Source organism: Macaca thibetana, chromosome 12 (genome assembly GCF_024542745.1).
Source record: "Macaca thibetana thibetana isolate TM-01 chromosome 12, ASM2454274v1, whole genome shotgun sequence".
Taxonomy (NCBI): domain Eukaryota; kingdom Metazoa; phylum Chordata; class Mammalia; order Primates; family Cercopithecidae; genus Macaca; species Macaca thibetana.
Window position 1 is genome coordinate 24,792,926 of NC_065589.1, and position 25,594 is coordinate 24,818,519.

The 25,594-nt window shown below is 50.0% G+C and overlaps 2 protein-coding genes across 14 annotated transcripts in view; one reads left to right on the top strand and one right to left on the bottom strand.

Annotated features, from left to right (window-relative positions):
* Positions 1–25,594, bottom strand: part of ARPC2 (actin related protein 2/3 complex subunit 2) — an 870,481-nt gene that overhangs the window by 377,665 nt on the left and 467,222 nt on the right. The gene's annotated exons all lie outside the window — the stretch shown is intronic.
* Positions 1–25,594, top strand: part of TNS1 (tensin 1) — a 206,767-nt gene that overhangs the window by 116,438 nt on the left and 64,735 nt on the right. For all 13 annotated transcript variants that reach the window (XM_050751241.1, XM_050751242.1, XM_050751244.1 and 10 more), the window contains 6 exons: positions 2,014–2,126; positions 2,582–2,642; positions 2,854–2,929; positions 3,542–3,671; positions 6,314–6,379; positions 7,708–7,824. In XM_050751241.1, coding sequence (XP_050607198.1) covers positions 2,014–2,126; positions 2,582–2,642; positions 2,854–2,929; positions 3,542–3,671; positions 6,314–6,379; positions 7,708–7,824 — 563 coding nt within the window. The remainder of the gene's footprint in view (positions 1–2,013; positions 2,127–2,581; positions 2,643–2,853; positions 2,930–3,541; positions 3,672–6,313; positions 6,380–7,707; positions 7,825–25,594) is intronic.

A 25,594-nucleotide genomic window follows, 5' to 3' on the forward strand; every position in this document is an offset into this window, starting at 1 on the left:
GGAAAGGGGTTTCCCCTTATAAAACCATCAGATCTTGTGAGAATTATTCACTACCCTGAGAACAGTATGGGGGAAACCACTCCCATGATTCAATTATCTCTCACTGGGTCCCTCCCACAACATGAGGGAACTACGGGAACTACGACAAGATGATATTTGGGTGAGGATGCGGCCAAACCGTATCACCTGGTGTTCAAAATGCGCTTGCACAGCGTGCCGTTGGGGCGTGTCTGCCTGGCTCCTATCTGACACTGCCTCTGTTTGTGGGTGGGTCACCTCTCTGAGCCCAGATGTGGAAGTGCAACTGTGGGTTTACTATGCATTTGTTGCCACCCTCCTGCCTTCTTGTCAGTGTCACTTGCAGGGAATGGAGCAGATGGAGGAGAGGAAGGCAGGGAAAGAGAGAGGGAGGGGCTTTGCCTGTAGCTCTCTCATTCATTGTCACCCGCCCCCGGACTCATTGTCCCCTGAACACAGACACATCCTGTTGGCGTGATCCAGAGATCTGATAGGAACTGCTATTCCAGGTTTCCGGCTTGAGTAATGGGGCAGGGGTCTGAATAGGAGCGGGTACTGCCCATCAGATTATCTTACTTGAGTAGTCCGAGGAGGCCCCACCCAAGCCCAGGGACAGAGGCGCACAGGCCTGGAGGTGGGCCAAGGAGCCAAGAGACAGGAGGGGATCTTATCATGGTCATGTGGTCTCTAGTTCCACCCTCCTCAGAGACCTACTATTGGCTCCTGCAGAGCCTTGGCATACATTCTGATTGGTCTAACTGACTCAGCTTGGCATTCCCTGGCCAATAAGAAAAGGGAAAATGCTGACTAATGGACGCAGAAGGACTGATCTCTAGTTTATTGGGCAGATGCGTTGGGGTCCAGACTTCTTTCCTGCTCTCCCCATCCACTCCCAGCTTTGTGTTTTCTTGCTGTGTGTCTCTGGAGTCCAGTGACCCCTCCTGGACCTTATTTATCCTCTCTGTCTAGAAGGAGAAGGTATGGGTTAGTCCTTCCATTCTTCCAACAGATCTTTGTTAAAGAATTGGGGGATGTTGGCCAGGTGCAGTGGCTCATGCCTGTAATCCCAGCACTTTGGGAGGTCGAGGCGGGCTGATCACCTGAGGTTGGGAGTTCGAGACCAGCCTGACCAACATGGAGAAACCCCATCTCTACTAAAAATACAAAATTAGCTGGGCATGTTGGCGCATGCCTGTAATCCCAGCTACTCGGGAGGCTGAGGCAGAAGAATTGCTTGAACCCGGGAGGCAGAGGTGGTGGTGAGCCGAGATTGCACCATTGCACTCTAGCCTGGGCAACAAGAGTGAAAGTCCATCTCAAAAACAAACAAACAAAAAAATATTGGGGGATGTTGACCCTAGAGTTAGTAATACTTATTAGAAGCTAGTTACCTCGAATACCAAGTAAACTCAAGGATACCAAGAGAGGGACTTCATGCACTTTAGTGTGATGTAGAGAAAGTGAACTACATCTGTTAAAGTCTTGCTCACTATTTGCTAGACTGTCCCTTGTGGCTACTGGGTCTGTGGGCAGAGCTGGGGCTGTGAGTATGAGTGCAAGCTTGATTTGAGCTTTGTGTGGGGCTGTGAGGGTGTCAGAGCTGTTTGGTGGTTGGGCCTGCCTTGTGCAGCTAAATGTTGCCTGTCAGGGATGCGGGGTGGAAATTTTGGTACAGCAGGAGATTCTTGGGCTGGGAGTGAAGCAGGAAAGAGATATTCATGTTGACCACCAGAGGGCGGTGGCGAACTCCAAGTGGGATGCTTGGCTTGACCCAGCTCTAGGTCTGGTATACCTGCTCACTCTTCATACCTGGGGCTCCCAGTAGCAGGCAGGAATGTCTGGGAGGGAGGCCTGGTTGGGGAGGGGGACCATGTTGGTTGGGGAGAGGGTAGAGTAGGTAAGCGATCTAGGGCAATGTTCTTAGAAAAGACAGAACAGTGATTGCTGCACCAGCGCAGACCTCTCTCCCTGAAGCTGCTTCTTCCACCACTGCAGGTATGTGCATTACTTCAGCGGCCTGCTCTCCGGCTCCATCAAAATGAACAACAAGCCCTTGTTTCTGCACCACGTGATCATGCACGGCATCCCCAACTTTGAGTCTAAAGGAGGTACCTGCCTTGAGCCCTCCAGCCTCCCCCTTACCAACTCTTCCCTTTCATCTTCCATCTTCTCCTCTAAGAGGCAACCTTGGGTAGTAACAGACAACACGAGAGCTACAGGGTCATAAGACTTCCATTGGACTCTCAAGTGCATTGCTTCCTGAACTTTTCTAAGCCCCAATCTATTCATTTTCAAAATGGGTTTAATATTTGCAGCGCCTGCTGGCCAATGATGTTGGATGGGCAATGTTTTTATAAATTTAGTTTGCTTTACAAGTGAAAAGTTGGCATTTCTTCCCCTTTCTGCTTCCTCTTTTTCTCTTTCCTCTTTTCCTCCTTCCCCTTCCTACCTCGACTTCCCCTGTTCCTTCTTTCCTTTCTCTCTTTCTCCCTTCACTGTCTCCTCTGCCCCTCCCGCCTGCCAGTTTCTGCTGTCTTAGCTAACACCCACCCCACTTTTACAGGATGTCGGCCATTTCTCCGCATCTACCAGGCCATGCAACCTGTGTACACGTCTGGCATCTAGTGAGTATTACATGGGCATGAGAGGCCAGGGATGCCCAAGGCCCAGGGCTAAGGACCAGGTCAGAAGGGTGGGGAGAGGAGAGAGTGTTCTCAAGAAGACTGAAAGGACAGAGTCAGAGAGATTTCCCACTAACCCTGTGGCATAGGGGCAGCAGGGAAGTCCTCTCCCCTCCAGCAGCCTTCTCGGTTTCTGTCCACCTCTCTCCCTTAGCAACATCCCAGGAGACAGCCAGACTAGCGTCTGCATCACCATCGAGCCAGGACTGCTCTTGAAGGGAGACATCTTGGTGAGTGCTGTTCCTCTGTCTCAAGCCCCATCTTTGTTTATTTTCTCTCTCTTCTTTTCTTACTCCCTTCCTGCCTCTCGGGACAAGACAGCTACTCCTCCTGGGCTGCCGGGCTTGGAACCATAGGCTCTCAGGGCTCTTGGAAGACCTTCCAGTCTCACACAGTCCGTGTCTCTCACCCTGGGCTTAGCTGTTGTTCTGGAGCATCTCCAGGGAAATACCACTCAGTGTGAGCTGTTACCTCCTGGCTTCTTATTGGTGACAAGGACTCTGTGAATTCTAGCTTTAGTCCTTCCTGCTGCCATTTAAATCCATCTTACTTTTTGCACTCTGACTTGTATGCAAGTCTTACTTTTTGCACTCTGACTTGTATGCAGAAACTTCTTGGGAGGACATTTTTGTCCCCAGAGGCCAAGGCTGATCTCCAATTCTTTGCTGTTCTAGAAGTTTCCCCACAGAACTCTGAGATCCTGTTTGGTGTTGATGAGCTCTCCCTCATCGGGTTTGGGGTGAGCCTTGGGGGCTCAGTCAGTGGAGCTGATAAGGAGGCTCCCTGGGACCTGACCTCCCAGCCTCAGACCCCTGACTGGTTCTGCCCATCTTCCCACCCAGCTGAAGTGCTACCACAAGAAGTTCCGAAGCCCAGCCCGAGACGTCATCTTCCGTGTGCAGTTCCACACCTGTGCCATCCATGACCTGGGGGTTGTCTTTGGGAAGGAGGACCTTGATGATGCTTTCAAAGGTGCGCTCCTTGAGTGGAGCTGGGGGTGGGCACCCCTGTAGCAGGGAGAGGAGCTCAGTTTGAGAGGATATGATGGGTATGGGGACCATCTTTTCTGGGCCACGTGGTCTGTCTAGTCTCAGGGTGACGATGGGAGAGAGTTGAGAGAGACTTGAGAGAGAGTTTGAGATCGGGATGGTCTGGGAATTCCAGTTGTTAGTAGAAGTGGAGGTAAATTCCTCCCAGACCTTGGGCTGTTTTATATCTTGCAGCCTTCTATTACTTTCCCTGTCTCTCCTTCATCTTGTCCTCCCAGTTTGTCACGTGTGTCCTGTTGATAATCATTTCTTTTCAACATTCATTGGGCATCTGCTTTGTGTTAGGATCTGTACCAAGTGCTGGGGATTCAAAGTGAAACCTGACATGGTCTCTGCCTTGGTGGAGTTCAAAAATCTTGTTGAGTTGGCAGACAGACCAGCAGGGGATAATTACCCTGTAGGGCAGAAGAGCAATAGTGGAGAGGTATGGCCGCCGCAAGGGGAAACCATTTTCTGAGAGAAGAAGAGGTGGTTCGGAAAGGTTTGGTGTTTGCTTTTGCTTCTTTCTTTTATTCATTGGAAGTTTTATCTATATCACATTCATGCCTGGGACATATAAATGCACATTTATTTACCCATCTCTCTCTCCATCCACCAATTCATCTTTACACACATCCATCCATCTATCCATCCATCCATACATCCGTCCTTCCATCCGTCTGTCCGTCCATCCATCCATCCACCCACCCACCCATCCATCTACCCACCCACCCATTCATCCATCCATTAATCCATCCCTTCATTCATCTATCCATTCATCCACATATTCATTCATCTGTCCATCTATCCATCTGCCCATCCATCCATCCATCCATCCATCCATCCATCCACCCACCCACCCACCAAGCATCACTTGTGTGTCTATATGTGTCGGGCATGTGCTAGACCCTATAGATATGAACAGAAAGAAGTCAGGCACTACCCTCAGGGAGTTCACAGTTTCCTCAGTGAGAGACACACAAACATGATACTATGAAGTGATGCCTGCAGTGATGGAGACATGCACAGGCATGATAGGTGTCCCATGGAGCAGATGCCATCCTTGCTGTAACTTATTTTCCTACAAGCAGTGGGCAGTGATCTGTGTCTAGACTGGGCTCAGGCAGAGAAAGACTGGAACTGGGGCTTGGAGGAGGGTCCAGATCTCCTTAGTGTAGCCTGGCTCATGTAAAAGGGTGTTTCTTTAATGAGCTCTCCTTGCACTGGAGCCAGAAGATGCCATCATAATTATAGTACAGAATGTAAATGATAGCAGTCTTAACAAGGAAAAATAAAGGAATAGCTGATAAAATAAATAAGGGGTTGGGCAGAAGTTGAGAGAAGGGAGGGTCACAGATTTCCTTCTCTTACATAGTAGGAGTCAGGAAATGCCATCGAAAATTGACAGATCAATAAATAGAGGCATGGCCAGGCACAGTGGCTCATGCCTGTAATCCCAGCACTTTGAGAGGCCAAGGCGGGAGCATTGCTTGAGGCCAGGAGTTTAAGACTAGCCTGGTAAATATAGTGAGACCTCTGTCTCTACAAAAAATAAAAAAAACGAGCCGGGCATGGTGGCATGCACCTGTCATCACAGCTATTCCAGGGGCTGAGGCAGGAGTATTACTTGAGCCCAAGAGTGCAAGGCTGCAGTGAGCTATGATTGCACTGCCGCACTTTGGCCTGGGCAACGGAGTGAGACCTGGTCTCTAAAAAGAGAAAAAGAAATAGAGGCTTAACTATCTTATTTAAAGTTTCAAAGACAATCAATAGAATAAATAAAAACAATAATCAGATTTAAGAAGAGAGGAAGTGGGGGTAGTAGTGTAAGTGAACCAAATTATTCATATTCATAGTGGTCAATCCACAGAAGTTATTTAAAATTCATGTCTGGCTGGGTATGGTGGTTCACACCTGTAGACCCAGCACTGTGGGATGCTGAGGCCGGTGGATTGCTTGAGCCCAGGAGTTTGAGACCAGCCTCAGCAACACAGCAAAACTCTGTCTACAAAAAATACAAAAATGAGCTGGGCGTGGTGGCTTGCACCTGTAGTCCAGTTACTCTGGAGGCAGAGATAGGAGGACCACTTTGGCTTGGGAGATTGAGGCTGCAGTGAGCTGTGATCGCACCACTGTACTCCATCTAGGATGACAGAGCAAGATTCTGTCTCAAAAATATAAATATGCATTCCAACCTGGGCGACAGAATGAGACTCCATCTCAAAATAAAATAAAATAAGATAAGATAAAATAAAATAAAATAAAATAAAATAGGTATCTGGAAATAGTGGCATAAAAATAATGGCTATTATTTAGAGTCTTAGAGGTAAATTGCTAGTAGAAAAGAAATAGAAATACAATCAGTTACCTCATTACCTCAGGCAAGTAGGACAGGGGCTAGAGTGGCAGGAGATTTAATTTCATTGTATAGATATAATTTCATGTATATATGTATAAATATACGTTGATTATTATATTATTAACCATGTACATATATGGTATTTTAATTTTTTCTAGAAGAAAACTTTTTATGGAGTCCTTTTTGGGACTTTTTGCCTATTTTTGTTTTTCCTTCTCTTTTTCCAGATGATCGATTTCCAGAGTATGGCAAAGTGGAGTTTGTATTTTCTTATGGGCCAGAGAAAATTCAAGGTATAACCCAAGTTAGAATTCATTCTCTCACTCCTTCCTTTTATCCTGACCCTATCCCCACCACCCTTCCACCCCGGTCTGTTCCACAATGACCAAGTTATCTTTGAGACGCAGGCCATCAGTAGAGGATCTGGGTTTCAGAGTGGACCCCTAGCTAAACATGAACCAGTGACTTAATCTCTGGATAATAAAAATAAAAAAGCAGACAGAGAGGCACTGGGTTGGATAAACTGTTCTGGTCACATTAGGTCATCAGCCTGTTATATTCAGAGAGTGAGGGCCACGGTAGATGGAGGGAGTGGCTGGCGGGCAGGGGATACTCAAAGGTGCTGGATAGATGATGCGTATTTATGAGAACTGAGGTGATTCAACCTGAAGGCCAGTTTAATAATAACCTTGAAGCCTCTAGACTGGTTATAAGTGGAGACCAGTTGTTCACCATCTTATTTGAGAATGGAATGAAAGGGGATGAAGTTAGGTTATGGGCAGAGGGACTCTGGATAGACTAAAGAAAGGACTGCCAAGCCAGGAAGGTAACTCACCCTGACAGACTTGACTAGCAGCTATGCTGTCTTTGAGCTGGGTTTTTAAAAATTTATTTATTTATTTTTATTTTACCTTAAGTTCTGGGATACATGTGCTGAATGTGCAGGTTTGTTACTTAGGCATCTATGTGCCATGGTGGTTTGCTGCACCTGTCAACCCATCATCTACTTTTAAGCTCTGCATGCATTAGGTATTTGTCCTAATGCTAAGCTGGGTTTTCTGTGGGTGGCTAGGAGATTCTGCCGTGCTCCGTACGTTTCTGTCTGGAGTGGAGAGCATTTTAAGAGGGGGCAGGGCCATGCCCGGTATGACCTTTGGAGGCTTTATGTCCTTTCAATGTCAGGGCTGTGATTTCCCTGCTATCCCTGACCCCATGCAGCTCATAACCAGCCTGCCCCCCACCCCCAGGGTCTGACTCCAGGGGCAGACTTCCTGGTCTCTTGGCACTGCCTCAGAAGCCCCAGGCACACAGAAGACAAAGAGGCAGACACCCAGCCAGGGGTCCTCCCTGCTTTCTTCCAGGGGGTCTTCATTCTTCAGTGCCTGTCCTGGTTTACCCCTATGACCCAGCATGAGCCTTTTCAAGAATGTAAGAAACTGGACTCCCAGTTCTCAGTCCAGCTTAAACCACTGGTCCCGCCCGCCATGCTCAAGAAAACAAGAAGTCCCTCAGGGAGCATCTTTTGGGGAGCTTGTGGGCTTTCTCTGTTTTTCCAGCTGCTGATCCTTTTCCCTCTCTGCACTGTCTCCCTGACTGCCCCTGCCTTTCCCATCCCACTTAGGCATGGAGCACCTGGAGAACGGGCCGAGCGTGTCTGTGGACTATAACACCTCCGACCCCCTCATCCGCTGGGACTCCTACGACAACTTCAGTGGGCATCGAGATGACTGCATGGAGGGTAGGTGGGACCCAGTGGCTCCCAGCCCCTATCCAAACTGCACAGCCTCTGCTCACATGACCTTGCTTCTCTTGGCCTGCTGTCAAGAGACCTGGGTTCGAGAGGAGGCAGAGGGGAAGTCTGAGGTGCCTCTGAGAGTTCACAGTCCACTGGGGGAAGATAAGGCACATATATGAATATATTAAATAAAAATGAGGACAGAGCCAAGGAAGGCAGCAAAATGGCCACAAGGGGGTTATTGTGGAAGTGTATTGCTGCAGCCAAGTAAGTTCCATGGACAGTGAGTTCTCTGGGATTGGCAGGGAGGGATTTTGAGAGCTGGAGTGATCTGGGAAGACTCCTTGGAGGACGCGGCCTTGAGTGGAGCTTGAGATACCCCCCCCGTTGTGCTGCAGAAACAACATTTGTCACGTGTGTATTAAACCCACTGCTGGGTTTCTTCAGGCTCGCTGCCTGAGTTCTCTGGGGTCAGGGTACTAGGAACAGAGACACAGGATCTAGGGCCTGCAAGCTTTCATCAGCAGCCAACAAAAACGTTTGAGAGCTGGGAACAAACTGATACACTCTGAAATTTGAAAAGAAGCAACAGCATTGAAATTAATACATGTTTAATTTAGCTACAAACCCAACATTATGTCAAATCGTCCACTGCAACTCAGGTCATCTCTTGAGAGTTCTATTTATGTATGTGGTTTATCTGCATATGTGTAAGGAGACGTGGGGCGGGCTCTGAAAGTGAGCATGCCCGGAGCCCAGGAACTCTTGAGATGCCCTGTCTGGGGTTTGGCCACGAGCTTCTTTTCTTGAGGTGGTCGTAGGACCGCAGAATATTGGAGCTGGGAGGACCTTCGGGATGGTCCAGCCCATTCCCGATCTGTGTTCCGTTGGGGTGACTGAGACCTCTCCCAGAGGCAGAACCTCCTGATTTGCCCCCATGACTCAGGATGGCCCTTTCAAGGATGCCAGCACCCAGCGTCCGGCTTCTCCTCCCAGCTGAAGCCAGTCCTGGGTGGGGCTGTGCCATCCTGGGGCCCTTGGGGCCCATGGCAGAGTTGAATTAGAGACAGGCAGGCCTGGGGGCCTCCCCCTGCCCTCTTTCCTCTACACAGCGCTGTCTTCCGTCTCCCTCCCCAAGGTTTTGGATTTGATGACTCCTCTCTGAAAATCTTTGGGCCTTTTCTTGAATAAAGATTTCTCCTCTGACCTTGGGGGCACAAGAATGTGCACATAGTTTCAGAGAGAGGTGGGATGAGGGAGGGTGGTTGGGCTAGAATCTGGGGACTTGCTGAGAGCACATTTTTTCTGTGCAATGTCGAAAAGTGGATGGCCTGTCCTCACACCTGCCTCAGTTCCCAACCCCTTCCTGGGGTGCTTTTCCTCCCCCAGGGGCCCAGCACCCTTGGATTGGCCAAGACACCCCACCAGGCCCCTCCGACCCCCCAGGCTGCTCCCGAAAAGCACTCCTCCATCCCCTGGCGCTGAGCGGCCAAGCAGAAAGCAGAGGCTGGAGCAAATTTGTTCTGAGGTCTCAGTGGCTGCCAGCCTAATTGGTCGTTGTGCTGGGGATGTTTGCATTTTTAACAAGAACACTTGGCAATTGGAAAGAATTTTTACTGTCTCTCCATCTCTCCTTGGTGCACAGTCAATGCGATGATAAATGTAGAAACATTTAGTAAACTATAAAGTGCCAGGCAAATAAAAGGTAAAATAATTAAGGGCGAGGAGGAGATGTGGGAAAGACGGGGCTTAGGATGTAGTTGGCTGTGGGGGAAGGAAGAAGAGCAGACGGTCAGAGTGGGAGGCAGCCCAGGGACAGCAGAGCCGAGAGCGGCTCCCCCTCTCGGCAGAGGGCCAGCTTCTCAGCCTCCAGACAGGGCCCCTCTGTCCTTGCAGGACGAGCTGACCTTTAGCTGGCCAAAAGATCCCGCTGGTTCCATCCCTCTGTCTGAGGGAATGGATTAGAAGGGGAAAAAGGAAGGGCTAGGGGGCAGAAGAGGCAGCCAGGACCTTCCCTCACCAGCCCTCTGTCCCCTCTACCTGCCTGTAGCAGCCTTCATGAGAGGCAGTTTAGCATGTGGTTAAGAATGCAGCCTCTGCAACCAAACTACCTGGCTTCAAATCCTTTGACAAGATACCGCCCCTTGGGGTCTCGGTTTGCCCTGCTGTGAAATGGGGATTCAGTCAACAAATCATTTTGAGCCCCTTGTGGGCAGCATGACCTGAGGAGGGGCTGCAGGCCGTGTGTCCTCGGGGGTCCCTGACACATTTGTGTCAACTGTGGCCAGCGTGTCAGGTGCCTGCAAGACATGGCTAAGGGAAAAGGCCTGGATTTATCATGCAGCAGCCATGGCACCAAGAACTTGGTAGTTGCCGTTTCATTTGATGCTCCCAGCCATTCTGTGACTCTTATTATGTTTGAATGGGGAAACTGAAGCACAGAGGGGTTAAGTAACTTGCCCCACTTGCCAAGCCAGTCAAGAGCAGATCTGGGTTTCAAGCCACCGCACTGCCCACCATGCTATCCTGGGTTGGCTGACGTCCCTAGGGGCCAGCTCTGGGCATCTGGTTTTGTGGCAGTACCTGGGTCCCACTGAGCCTAGTACCTCTCTGGCTGCTACCTCTCACCCACGGACAGAGAAGTTCACCCAATCCTGACTGTGAGAAAGAGGGAGGGTTAGGCGAGAGGGGTGCGCTGGAGTGTGGCACCCCGGAGGCCATTGGGCTCGCCCTGAGGCAGGTGTTCAGCAAGACTTCAGTGCAGGCAACAGCTGAGCCCCTGCCCCACCCACAGAGAAGAGTGTGCGCCGCTCACTCAGGAATGCTTCTGATGAGTGGCTGGCCTCTTGAAATAGGTAGAGGGAAGAGTGTCCAAGGTGACCTGGGGCCATTTCTGAAAGTGGCCCCCTGCCTACCTCTTCTATTTCAGGCCCACTGCGGGAGGGTGATAGTAGGGGCCAGACCATTCCCTCTGGAGCCCACCAGGAGACTCAGATGGCGGGGGCAGGGAGCACCCAGCCAGGCAGTCAGCAGCAGATGTCATCTCTGGCCTGCATCCTCTAGTGTGACCTGTGTCCCCACCTTGCCCTCTCCTGGCAGTGAGGCATGGCCAGCACCGGGCTCAGAGCTCCTGGTCCCCTAGGAGGCCCTCCTGCTGCCCCTAACTTAACCATCATCTCAGAAACTGCTCTGCGTTTAACCCTTTCCTCACTGCCTGCAGTCCCCCAGACCAACTCCAAGTTCAAGTTTACAGCTAGCAGTACTGTGACACTTAGAGCCTTCTCCCGAATTCTGTTGAATTTCTGTTCTCTGAAGGCTGATTTCTCAGGCTCAGGTGGCCAGGCTAGTCATAAAACCCAAGAGGGAGGGGGCTTGCCAATGGGGCAGGAAACCCCCATGTATGGACCCTCCTTGGCATTAGCTCAGCTCAGCCTGTGCCAACCCCATTTCCTGGATGAAGACCCTGGAAGTAGGCCGAGGTTAGCAATCTTGTCCAGAGTCATGAGACAAGAGGTGGAGTTGATATTGGAATCCAAATCCCTTTCTACCTCCCTTGGAGCTCAGCTTACCAGCACCCCGGAACCCACACCCCTAATCCATTCAGGTGGCTCCTTCAGGATCATTGTCTCACTTCGCAAGCCCTAATGATGACAGGGACTCACTACCACACAGGGAAGCCCGTTTCATGGTGGGACGGGTCCAGCTGTGTCTCTGTGTAGCAAGGTGAGGCTGTGGTGGAGACTTTGGGCTCACCTGCTCCTGGGCCAGGAGCAGGGGGGCGTGATGAGGGTGAAGAATCAAATGGAAGCTCATTAATAAGGACCCTCCAACTGGACAAAGTTGTCTGTTGTGGGACAGTGGCCAGGAGTGGGGTGTCTGCCATCTTGGGTACCCTTTATTTCCAGAGCAGTGCCTTCTGCTGCTTCTTATGCCTGAAGTATTATTAGTCTGCTCAGGCAGCACAGCAAAGCACCACAGACCCGGGGGGCTTGTGCAACAGAAATGAGTTTTCTCGTAGTTCTGGAGGCTACAGGTCTGAGATCCAGGTTTCAGCAGGGTTGGTTTCTCCTGAGACCTCTTTCCCTGGCTTGAGGATGCTGTCTTCTTCCTGTATCTTCACATCGTCTTCCCTCGGCTTGTATCCTTATCCTCATCTCTTCCTATAAAGACACCAGATGTATTGGAGTAGGGCTCACACTAATGATCTCTTTTCACCTTAATTGCCTCTTTAAAGGCTGTATCTCCAAATACAGTGGCATTCTGAGCTGCTGGGGGTTAGGATTGCAACACAGGAATCTGAGTGGGGCAACAGTGCAGCTCTTCACACCTCAGAAGGAGTTTTCTGGGTCACATGTATTTGGATGCCCCAGGCCTTTGATCCTGAGTGGGGAGGAAGGGGAGGTCAAGGATGGGTGGTGGGGAGAGGTCTGGTCCCCTCCTTGCAGGAGCCTCTGCCCCTCTCCAGTTAGGTCTGGAGCCTGCCAGCTCAGTACTCTGGCTAACACCAGTTTTGCAGCCTCCAGAAGCCCCATTAGCAACTTGGCCTGAGATCTGACGCCCCGTGCCCAGATTCCAGGTCCCCATGGGTAGGGGTGGCGCTGTGTTTTTGCCTCTGCTGTATAGAGCAGGCTCCAAATTCCTCCATAGTGTTCCAGGGCAAGCCTTCTCGGAAGCAAGCCCTGAACCAAGGGATGTGGGCTGCCCTCTGCCTCTGAGAAGCCTGCAGGCTGACCAGGCCTGGGTTCCTCCCTGCCTTCTCATCCATCCCCACCTTTCCGTGACTTCCTTGGACATCGGTTGTTTAGAGTTTCTCTTGACTCAACAGAGGATAGGAACAGGGGTTGGGCAAGTGAGGGGTGCTCTCAGAAAGTAGATTTCTCAGGGACAAAGGACAGGGTGACGCAGGGGAATGACAAGCCTCCCAGCCTGGCTGACAAGGGTGAGGGGCTGGTGTCCACCCCACTTCTGGGTTTCTCCTGGTTGGCGACCATCAGTACTTCCTTTGTTTCCATGGATAATCCCACCAGAACCGGGAGCTGGTGACAGGGGGCCTTGGTTTTGTGCCCAAGCTTCTCAGCCCTCAGAGGAGATCTTACAGTTCTGCAGGGTGCCAGTCCACTCCCCAAGTGCTTTTGTCTGGGTTGGGGAGGAGCCTCTGCCTGGAGCCAGGAATCCCTATTCTGTGATGACTTCTTATGAGCTGGGCTTATCCAAGGACTCTGGGATACTTTTTTTTTTTTTTTTTTTTTTTGAAAGAGGAAAGAGGGAGGGAAAGAGATACAGCAAACAGGCAGAGACCAAGAAGGAGAAAGAAATAAATAGATGAGAGACATGGAGAGATAGACAGGCATGCATAGACATTGGCCTGGGAGGCAGAAGATTTGGGTTCTGGATGTCTCTGGTAACTCCTTTTCCATAGGTCCTTTTTACTTCTTATGAAATGTGAGGGCTGGAGTAGATAGTATTTCTTTCCATTTCTTTGAGCTCAAGCATTGTGTCTTTTCATGACATGTGAAGACCTAAGAGGGTCCTGCCAGGCTTCCTTCTGAGCCCAAGCCATGGGCTCAGAGCAGGAAGGAGCATGGCTTAGTGGTTTTATCAGTCAGGAGAGGCTCAATTATGCCACAGTGACAAATGGTCCCACCTTCTCAGTGGCCTCACCCAACAAAAGCGTATTTCTTGCTCATTCTATGTGTTCACTGGGGGTCAGCAAGGTCTCTGTTCATCACAGATACTCTAGGCTGAGGGTGGCTTCATCTTGCAGGTGCTTCCTTCGCTGCTGCGGCTGTGGGAAGAGAACACCATGACTTGCACACTGCTCCTGCCTAAAACTCACATGCTTTCCTTCTGCTCATGTTTCATTGGCCAAAACAAGCCACACACCCATGCCTAGCTTCAAAGGGAGCAAGGAAGTTGTGCATAGAAGATGAGAAGCTGGAAATTAGGTTGAACAGACCAATCTCTGTTCTAGGGATTAAGGCCGGGGGACCCAGAATCAGAAGATCTGGTTCTATGCTCTATTGTTTATAGGTGTGTTTCTTGGCCAAGTAACTTTGCCTTTCTGAGATCCAAATGTCTTAATTGTAAAATGGGTTCAATAACAGTACTTTCGCTATAGCATTGTCTGATATACAATGAGGTAATATACATAAAATGTGAAAAGCAGAGTGGTGCATGCCATGCTGGCAGTGATTTGTGTCTGTTTTTATTACTATTGAAGTGCTGGAGGAGAGAAGATACAGATGTGATTTTAGCCCTCTCCTCTTTAGAAAAAGCCCACATTCACCATGTCCCTCTGCTCTCTGGGAACCATCTATAGCTGGCTCTGTGCTGGGAGCCCCACTCTTGGGAGTCAGGAGACATGCCTCTGACATCAACTTGCTATGTGACCTTGGAAAAATTACTTCCCTTCTCTGGTTCTCAGTTTCATTATCAGCGAATTGAGGATAATGGATTTCAAAAAGGGCTTCCAGCTCCAAAACCCTAACAGTGTTGAGGACGCTGATGCTGACGATGACCATGAGATGAGAGCACTGTGTACTTTCTGGGTGCTGGGCACCACTGACTGTATGTCCTCTTGGTTAATCCTCCCCAAACACCTATAGGTGGGTGTTGTTTTGTACTTATTGGGCTGAACAAGCGGAACTTGAAGGATGTGATTAAAATGCTACTTGTTTTGTATACTTCTGCCCTTTAAGTCTACCCTGTTTCCCCTTCCCCCAGATGACATTAGGGCAAGTTCCATCCCTTTTCTAGCCACTCTCAGGTAATACAAGGTCCTTCAGTTGGTAACAAATAAATATGCCTGGTGCTGTTGAACTTGCTCCTCCCCCTTGTCAGCTCCTATCTGGCTGCTAGCTCTGTGTGTGTGTGTGTGTGTGTGTGTGTGTGTTGGTTGGGGGGCGGGGGTGGTGATGGTGGTGGGGAGGCTCAGTAAGTTTTCTTTCTGTTTTCCTGACATACGTATTTAGGGTTAGGAAGAGAAGAAAGGGGGAACATTCCAGAACATTCTTTCTTGCCTGGTGAGGTTGCACAGGCATGCTCTGTGTGGAGACAGACACACAAATGATATCTCTTGGGTTCTTTGCCAGTGGAAGATTCTGGAGGCATTGAATGCCCTCTGTCTTCTCTCCTGAGGCACTTCTGTAGGTATTTGGGAGACCCCGTCCAACTGCCCAAAAGTCTTTCATTCCCTGTTCCCTTTGGGTGGCGAACGTGGTTCTGTTCAGATGCTCAGGACCCCCTTCCTCAGCCCAGTCATCCCTTGCTCCCTCCAGCCTCATCCTGCTGAAATATCTCACTCCTGCAGGTGGCCCTCATGGACAACATTTCAGGTAACCCAGGAGCTGGCTCTCTCTCACCTTGGTCCAAAGTAAACCATCAGCACTCCTGGCCCCCGCAAAGATCTGGGTTGAGGTGGCCAGTGTGCCCCCGCCCCTGTTCCCACAGCACAGTTAGGCCCCTGTCTTTCACATCCTCCATGCACCCTCAGGTGCCTGCTGAGCCTCTGAGCAGACTCACTGAGATGAGGGATACGCCCATAGCAAGGTGGGACTTGCTGCCAAACACCATGCTCTCCACAATTCCTCTTACAATCTTCCACTTCCTGATCTTTTTACATCTTTGATACATATGTTTGTGCGTGGTGTGTATGGTGGTATAGTTTGGAACCAAAAAACTGTTTTCAGCCATCACTCTCTTTAAAAACTTAATAGCTGTGTAGATATAATTTAATACCACAACTTCACCTGTTTAAAGTATACAATTCAATGGGTTTTAGTATATTTAGGCTTGTACAACCATCACCATAATCTCATTTTAGAACAGTTTTATCACCCCCACCCAAAGGAACCTTATAACCAGCAGCAGCCACTCCCATTTCTGCCCCCAACTCACAACCCTAATCTGCTTTGTATCTCTGTAGATTTGTCTATTCTGGACATTTTATGTGAATGGAGTGATACAATATGTGGTCTTTTGTGTCTTGTCTCTTTTACTTGACCCAGTGCTTTCAAGGTGCATTCACATTGTAATATGTATCACTACTTTATTCATTTTTGTTGCTGAATAATATTCTATTGTAGACCATACCATATTTTGTTTATCCATACATCACCATCAATTGATGAACATTTGCATTGTTTCAACTTTTTGGCTTGCATGAAGAATGCTGCTGTCAACTTGTATGTGCAAGTTTTTGTGTGGACTTAGGTTGTCATTGCTCTTGGGTAGATAGCCAGGAGCGGAATTGCTGGATCACGTGTGTCATCGTTTGAGGAACGGCCAGACTGTTTCCCAAAGTGGCTACACCATTTGGCGTTCCTACCAGCAATGTATGAGACTTTCTCCTCAACCTCACCAACACTTACTTTCTGTCTTCGGGATTCTAGCCATCCTAGTGGGTGTGAAAGGGTATCGCATTGTGGTTTCGATTTGCATTTTCCTAAGAATTAATGATGTTGAACATCTTTTCATGTGTTAATTGGCCATTATGGTCTTCTTTAGAAAAATGCCCATCCACATCCTCTGTTTACTTTTTAAATTTTTGTTTTGTCTTTTCATTATTGAGTTGTAAGCATTCATTTTATATTCTGGCAACAAGTCCCTTATCAGGTATATAATTTGCAGATATGTTCTGCCATTCTGTGAGTGGTCTTTTCACTTCTTGATGTTAGTCATCTCTTCTGCAAGGCCTGCATGGTTGTCTCCTGCCTTAGTTTTGAAATGTATCATTCATTGTCCTCAGGCCTCTTTTACAACTGAGACCCAAGTACTTTCACATTAACATCTGGTCCCAAATAGTGTTCCCATTTGATAGATGAGGAAACTGAGGCAAGTAACAGCGATGTTAAGGACCTTGTCCAAGGAAGTCTTCTGGATAAATGGTGAAGGCAGGATTCCAACATGGTGGGTCTGCAACCAGTCAGGGATCTGTACTGCTACCTGTCATTTTATGATCTTCATCTGTAGCCCAAAATGCTTTAGGCTGTGTGGCCTGATCTCTTTCCAGCTTTAGAAGAGGTGCCTGGATTAGCCTGGAAAGGCTGCCCCATTACACAGAGAGGGAGGCCGAGTTTCAGATCCCTGGATGGCAGAACAGCAAAAAAGCCCATGAGTTCTATCTTCCAGCCAGTCCCGGGCCTATGTAGCCCTGTCTCCCTTCATCTCCTGGGGCCCAGGCCAGATGGGAGAGCGGTGAGAAGGTGTCCTCCAGGTTCAAGAGTGAGACACTTCAGCAGTGGGGAGCAGAGTCCCAGTGCTCCCTCTGGGTGGGGTTGCGGGAGGGAACTCATGTGCACCACACAGTTTGCCCTTGATGTATTTTCTCAGGGTCTGACATTCTTGCCGTCTGAACTTTTGAGTAAGACGTGGGAGAAACCAGCAAGAGAGGGGAGTACAGGATTGCAGGTGGTCCCAGATAACTCAGGGAAATAGTCCAAGGTTTCTGGAGAGTGATACATGTGCCCCTTGTATCTGAGCAGAGGACTTCAGGGGTGAGTTTCTATATGTGGGTGCTGAGAGCCTGGGATTCGGCCCTGAATTTTTGTTGGGAAATGGTCACCTGGCCTCCAGAGGGGATAGCCCCTTCTGGCCTGTGACTTCAAGGTGGTGGGGGCAGTAGCAGGGGAGGGAGGAATTCAAAGATGCTACTGAAAGCTTCTGTCCTTGATCTATCACATCATACAGGACAAAGGGCTGAGATACTAGCAGGAGAGGTTTGGGTTAGCCCCCTGGTAGAACTTCCCAACTGTGAGAGGGTGAATCAGCTGTGGCAGGGAGATTCGTCCTCTTGTCCTCTTGGCCCCCTTGGGTAGAGATGTTGAGGGACAAGAGGTGTGGATCTTAGTGTGTGCTGGTCTGCATAGAGGCCAAGACAGAGGCCTGGATGAGACAGCTCCTTGGGGAGGATTCTTGGTTCTTTTGCCGATGTTGAGGGACAAGAGGTGTGGATCTTAATGTGTGCTGGTCTGCATAGAGGCCAAGACAGAGGCCTGGATGAGACAGCTCCTTGAGGAGGATTCTTGGTTCTTTTGCCTCCTCCAAGAGGAGAGTCCTCTCCTGACTCACTGGCACAATCAGAGTCTTGAGAATTCAAATACAAGGCAAGCCTGACCTTGCAGGTAAAAATATGACACCACTGACCCGGTATCTGCCAGCCACCTGCTTGCCCTGTTCCCTGTCGAGCAGCGCTGGGTTTGTCTCAATGCCTTTGGACCCTTAGCTGGCCCTGCTCTGCGAGGCAGCTGGCATGCTTGGGCAGCAGCCTCTGCCCATGGAACACACAGTAAACCAATACCCTCCCGAGTGAATGTGCCTTTGGTGCTCTGTAATCTCTGCCATCGGGTGCAGGCTGGAAGGCCGGAGCCACGCTCAGAGCTAGCCGGAGCTCTGGGCACAGTCTGCTCCCTTGTGCTCAAATATCCAGATCGAGGCAGGGGTCGGGGGAGTGTGAACTCTTTCCCCTCAGTCTCCCTCCCTGTTTCCTCTCCTGCCAGACCTGTAGACAAGTGCAAGTCATCCGGACCTGTCAGGACCCCAAGATACTGACTCGAATTATATCCAATAAAAGAAATTTAAGCTTCTATCAAATACTTTTTCTTACCCACCTAAAGCCGCTTTGCACCCATCATTTCCTCCCTCTCTTCTTCCTTTCCTTCCTTTCTTCTCCAGATACTTAACTGATCCTCTGCTAGGTGGTGGCCACTGTGCAAGTCCTGGGGATACAGAAAGCTGTGCCCTGGGGTTGTCTGGAGATGGGGTGGGGGTGTCAGCCCGGTGCTGTGTCCACTCTGACCCACAGCCTGTGGGTAAGGGGCTCGGGCAAGTCCCCTGTCTTCTGGGGATGATTGTGATCAGAGGAGCTGGCTTTGCAGAGGGTCTGCATTTGAAGGGCCCCTGGGAGGATAGACGGCACTGAAGGCAGAATTGTTTTTCAGATTAAGAAGTGGCATAAAAACGTTGCTCAACGTCTGGAAAGTAAAAGGAAAGAGAAACAATCAAATCTGACTGGCTTCCTCACACAATTGCTCTGGTCACTGCGGTGGGGTGGTGGGATCTTAGCAGGATGCTGGAGGTGGTGGAGGTGAGCTGAGGGCCAGGACACCCTTGCAGGAGGCCAGGGAGGTGAGAACAGTTGCAGTGTGGGGCCGAGGGAGGGGCTGGTGTTCCCTGGGGCCCCTGCTGCTCCCAGGAGCTGAGCTGAGCTGAGCTGTCCCGGAAGCTCTCATCAGAGTCCTGGGGCTCCATTCCCCCGTCTGCTATTGAAGGGGTGCAGGGGCCTCTTTTCTCCTTTGTTTCGTTTTCAGTTTTTCAAAGCAACCTTTACAAAATAAAGAACACCAAACCCGCAGTAGATGTGTCCACAGAGCCTGCATTTCTTGCCCTGGTGAACTTGGCTGGCTGAGGGCTGCCTTTCCTCACTTCCTCCCCATGTGGCTGCCTGGGGAGACTCCACCAGGCCACTCAGAGTCCCACGCAGGTGGGGGTGGGTTGATGCCACCCCTGGCTCTGGTGGGTGTGTGGCTCCCACAGTGGGCTTTCTTGCCTTCAGCCTCCAGTCCTCCAGCCTCCCCATTCAGCTCACAGCAGCATCTAGCCCTCTGTGGTGAAGGTCCTCTTCCTGGATTATTCCAGATGATTCCTTGCTGGATCTATTCAGACCTTGGGCGCTCCTCCCTGCCTTTTCAGAGGTTGATTTGCTTTGGCAAAGTTGAGCTTCTTCACTCATTGTCCTGGCCTGGCTTTGGGGCCAGTCTCTCCATCAGCCTTGGAGAGGCGGCATCCTCCCTGGAGCCTGCCTGCATCTACCCACTGCCTCCCCTGCCTGCTACCTGGCACCCCATCTTCCTGCAGCAGAGCCCCTCCCTCGTGGTCCACTCTCCAAGTCCCTGCTTTCTGTCTGATGGACAGTTCTGAGGCCGTTTATGGGAAAAGGTTTCAAGGGATCTGGGGTCTGGCAAATGATCAGTCCTTTTTCCTTTGATAACCCTCCCTCTACTTCCTCAGCTGCTCATGGATGATTCATCCCCTGTAAATCTCCTTCTTTCTTCTCTATGTCCCTCTCCCAGGCACAAGACCTTCTAAAATCCTACCAAAGCCACTGAGCTCACATAGCTTCAGTAATAGGCTGCCTCCTTTAAAATTAAGGACAGTGTCTTAGAGTGGGCTGGGAAGAGGTGGAACCTACGTCATTGGGAGGTGATAGTCTTTAGGTGGGAAGATCCTTGGGAGGTCCTGTAGTGATTGCAAGCATGGTCTTGGGACTCAGGCTGTCTGGGCTTGAGCCCTAGCTCTGCCTCTTGCCTTTTGTTGACCTTGGGCAAATCATTGAGCCTTTCTGGGCCTCAGTGTTCTCACCTGTAAAGTGGGGAGAAGGCTAGTACCTGTCTTACAGCATTGAGAATTAACAGAAATAATCTTTGGGCGCCTAGCTCAGCAACTATTATACAGGACGTCATGACTAAGCATTAACTTTTGCTAATACCGCTACCTGACCATGGGTAGCACTTTATAAAATGCTTCCCTGAGTTCACCTTCAACCATCCCAGTTCTTGAGTTGGACTTTGAACTGAGGCCTCTGGCTGCAAGTCCAGTGTTCTTCCCATTATACAGAACTAGGTGTCTGTGAAGCTTTTCCCCAACATCATCTAAATACCGGGCTCCATCCCCTGGTGTGACCCACTCCCTCTGCTCAGGGGTCCTACCTCCCTGGCACTGGTCATCAGTGACCATCAGACTGCAGGTTATGGCCTCCTCCCTTTGAGAAAACACATCAGCATGCAGGAGGGTGGGAATGACATGAAGATAGGCCTAACCTTGAGTCCATGCAATCGAAGAAGATGAAGAGAAGGAAAAAACCCACATCATCTATGTTCTTTGGTACATAAGCTGTTCTCAGTCATATTCGCTTCTTCATCCAACAGGTCTTTACTGAGTGCTTACTCTGTGCCGGCCACTTACTGTTCCAGATGCTGGGGACGGAACAATGAATGAAACAAAGATCCCTGCCATGTGGTGGTTCCATTCTAGTGGAGGCAGACAATAACACATTTAAAAACAACCATAATAAGTAACTGACAGAGCCTGTTAGAACTTGAGAAATACTCTGGGAAAAATGGAGCAGAGTAAGGGTGATTGGGAATGTGGGCATTGAATTAGCTAACATTTTTAAAAAGGGGAGTTGGTCAGTTCAGGCCCTCTGAGGAGGAAACACTTGAGCCAAGACTTGAAAGAAGTGCAGGAGCTGGCCAGACAAATATCTGGAGAAGAGTATTCCAAGCAGAGGTAACAGCAGGTGCAAAGGCCCTGAGGCAGGGGCCCGCCTGAGATGTTTGGGAGGCCAGGAAGAGGACAGCGTGACTGAATGGAGGTTGTGTTGGGAAATAAGGTAACGGGGAGTAGATCACCTGGGGCCTTGTAGCCATAGTAAGGATTTGGCTTTGGCCTCAGCCTCTTTATTGAATGATACATTGTAAAGATCTTTCCATAATAGCAGGTAAAGAGTCTTCTCATTTTGTTCAGCTGCATACTATTCCACTGTATGTGTGTGCTATGTTTTAATAACTAGGTTTTTAAAAACTGCCTTTAAATCATAGAAACATTTAAGTTGTTTCCAATCTTTTGCTGTTTCCAAAAGAATGCTGCAGTGAGTAGTGCTGCACATATACCATTTTCATTTGGGTAAGTCTATCTATAGGACATGTTTCTGGAAGTGGAATTGCTGGGTAGAAGAATATATGAAGAAATAATTTTTATAGACAGGGCCAGACTGGCCTTCATAAGGATTGTATTAATTTATGCTCCCACCCAGTGATTTGGTTAGGGATGAGGAGGAGAATCTACCCCCTCACTTCCTTTAATATACACCCTCCCATATGTGAGATACTGTTAGGTACCCATAATTTCTTGTACTCCTCCTGACTCTGCTGTGACCTGAGTTCTCTTGTGCCTATTTCACAGATGAAGAAACAAGCACAGAGAGGTTAAGTAACTTACTGATGTTTACACAGCCAAGTAGGGATAGAGCTTGGATTCTGACACCCACCATTTCTCAGCATAACATTTCTCATCACTTCTTGCAAGGGTAGGAGTCCTGAGGAGCCCTGCCCTGCTGGCCTATGCAGTCGGGGTTTGAGAACCTAGGGAATAGGAACTGAGTTAATGTGGGAAGCCTGCCTGTCCAGCTCTGCCCAGTGCTGTGCCTGTGTCCTGGAGACATGTGCAGGCCAGTGATGGGGAAGGGAGAGGCCAGCCCAAGGGATCTGGAGCCACAGTGGCTGAGCTGGTCAGCCCCAGCCTTCTCCCTGTCCCCTCCCTCTGCCGGCCCCAGTGGAAAGGCCCGAGAGGCTGTGGACTAGCTAATTCTGCTCTGGGTGAGGAGCTGCCTGCCGCTGTCTGCCAGGTCAGCTTGCTCCGGGGATTGAGTTTCAGCATTTCACTGATGTAAATAAATCAGCCTTTCGATTGCCCTGCATGGCCCTGGGAACCTCTGCAGCCTGGCGTGTATTTACAGACTTCCTCTAAGTCCCCTTTTCTGTCCTAGCCTCAGGGGCTCCGTGGCTGCTTCAGAAATAGCCTCATACAAGTTTGGAGCCTGAAGCCACCGGGGCAGGACCAAGCAGGAGAGGAGAAACAGGACCGCCAAGTTCAGAGGCTCTGGGATCCAAACAGTGCCTGGTAGAGCATCTTCTCTGAGTTGTATCCTTGAGGATCAAGATCCAAACAGGACTTTAGGGATCACCCATACTTGCCCTCTGCCATTGCACAGTGGAGTAAACTGAGGCCTGTCCAAAATCACCCCTTAGAATTCTGGCCCCTTGGCTCCCAGTCTGCTGCTGCTGCAGCCAGACAGCAGTTTTCTTTAGGTCTGTTTGTTACACCGTGGCTGGTTAGAGATCTGGGGGTAGAGTTGGAGAGGTGAGTTTTAGCTGCTCCTGGAAGGATGGGGGTCTGACATTCAGGAGAACTCTCTTGCCTTTGGGGGATCTGAGAAACAGGAACAGGTGCCAGGACTAGATATTCTAGATTTTCTGAAAGTTGAGGAGAATCCTTCCACCCCACGCATCTGTCTAGGTGGGATGAGTGACCGTGGCTCGTGGACATGGGAAAACAAGGCAACTTTTAGAGGGTTCTGACAAGGCCCTGGCTCATTCTTGTGCAAAGGGGACTCAGGAGTCTCACCCCAAAGTCCCTTTTCTCCTGCCCCTCTTTCTTTGCTCAAGCATTATTTGCACTCACAAGACTATCTCTCAGGGACCTGGGTGTTCTGCCTCAGACACTCCTGGTTCCAGGACACTGGACCTCGGTTGTTCAACCCCTGGGCCATTTATCTCCCTGTGCCCTGTTGATGGGTGTGGGGAGCTTCAGACTGCCCAGTCTTTACATCTTTACAGGCAGTCGATGCCCTGGCTGCTTATCTGGGACTTATGCCTTTGATTGCTTAAAAAAATTGTTAGCAGCAAAGTGTTCTTTGATGTGTGTTCTTCTCCTTCTCCAGGGGCAGTGAGATCAGATTTTGATATGAAAGCTCAAAGCTTCTCAGATCTCTCCTTCTTCCCTGCCTTTGTCTCTCTGTCTGTACGTTGTGAGAACCTTTGAGAAGCAGATGGGTGCTCCTCATGTGATGCAAAGGTAGAAAGGCCCAAGGGTGGTGCCCTGGCTTCTGTCTCCCAGGCAGGCCTGTGCTCCATGGTTTGGTGGCCTCTGCATAAGTGAGTCACTTTCAGCCTAGCCCTAGATGGACTTATTTGGGGAAGGAAGCAGATATCCACCCAGATCTTCCACCCTCCTCTGCACCTACTCGTACATGGAGCCACATGGACCCCTCTACTCATAGCCACCTCTCACACATGGAACCACATGGACCCCTCTGCTCACACCCACCTCTCATACATGGAACCACATGGGCTCCTCTGCTCACACCCACCTCTCATACATGGAACCACATGGACCCCTCTGCTCACACCCACCTCTCTGCGTGGAACCACATGGACCCCTCTAGTCATAGCCACCTCTCATGCATGGAACCACATGGGCTCCTCTGCTCATAGCCATCTCTCACACATGGAACCACATGGACCCCTCTAGTCATAGCCACCTCTCATGCATGGAACCACATGGGCTCCTCTGCTCACACCCACCTCTCATACATGAAACCACATGGACCCCTCTGCTCACACCCACCTCTCATACATGGAGCCACATGGGCTCCTCTGCTTACACCCACCTCTCATACATGGAGCCACATGGGCTCCTCTGCTCACACCCACCTCTCATACATGGAGCCACATGGGCTCCTCTGCTCACACCCACCTCTCATACATGGAACCACATGGGCTCCTCTGCTCACACCCACCTCTCATACATGGAGCCACATGGGCTCTTCTGCTCACACCCACCTATCATACATGGAACCACATGGGCTCCTCTGCTCACACCCACCTATCATACATGGAACCACATGGGCTCCTCTGCTCACACCCACTTCTCTGCGTGGAACCACATGGACCTCTGCCCCACTGCGTACCCCAACCCATCAATGTTGGGAGCTGTAACTATAAAACTGCCCAGCCAGTTTGGTAACCCAACTTATATGTGGATGCTGAAAGAATAGGCCTGTTTGGGGTCAGGAATAGTGATTGACCTCACTGGCAGAGATGGTTTCATTCGTGTGAATTATAAACCAGCCCTGAGGCAGTGTTCTACTTGTTTCCAGAAGAGCTTTGAGCCCTGGTAGCATTGTGAGGATGAATGCATAAAATTCCCAGGGAACCAGTTTGATGGGGACAGTGCTCACTTGGCTGCTGGAGTTTGTTATAAACCAGCATTGTGACTTTATTGTCACTCTCCACTCCTTTTTTCTTGTTGGATCTTCTAAGATCTAACCCTTTGCCTCCTCCATCTCCTTTCTTGTTTCTCCTTCCTTTCTGGGAAGCAGAAAGAGCATGAGTGTCAGAGTCAGACTGGCAATGTAATCCTGAGCAAGCCACAACCCCTGAGCCTGTTTCTTTATCAGGAAGATTGGCATGACAATATCCACTTTGAAAGGCAGTTGTGGAACCAAGCAAGGGAACCTCCATTAACGTGCAGGCACATAGTCAACAACGTGCCTGCCTTATTCCATTCTACCCTCTCCTTCCCCCTTGCTCCCAAAGCCCCATATCCCCTCTCCCCATTCTTCCTCCATCCTCAGCAAGTGAGGACTGCCACTGACATGGTGTCCGTGTCCTGGGAGCAGTAAGGGTGGGGAGAAGCAGGAGGGCGGTGAGTGGATATATCCCGACCCTCATCCAACACGAACATCTGCCTGGGAGTTGACAATTCCCTTCCTGAGTAATCCTCTGGCACTCGGTCTCCTGTCCTGTTCTCAGGGAACGTGCTCCTGGGCCTGGCCCTACCCACTGCCTTCCTGGGATGGGAATTGTGAAGACCCTGGAAGGCTGAAGCCCTGCCAGGGGTGCCTGAAGCTTGTCCTGCTCCTATGGCCCTGCCTTCCCTGTCCACTGGGCTGGGAGGCAGGAAGGAGGTCCTGGGGAGGTCTGAGGACATGTTTTCATCACATATGCAGCTGCTGTGCCCACCCCAGGCAGCGGGCCCTTCCTCCCTCTATCCCCAGACATTTGAGACCTTGACACCATGCCTATCTTGGGAGATCTCTTCCTTCTCCTGCCCTGACTGCTCCCTCTAGCCACGCCTTTCTCTTCCTTGATGGCTGTCCATAGAACCAGAAGTTTTAGGGTTCAAAGCCTATCTCGTCCCACTGATTTTACCACGT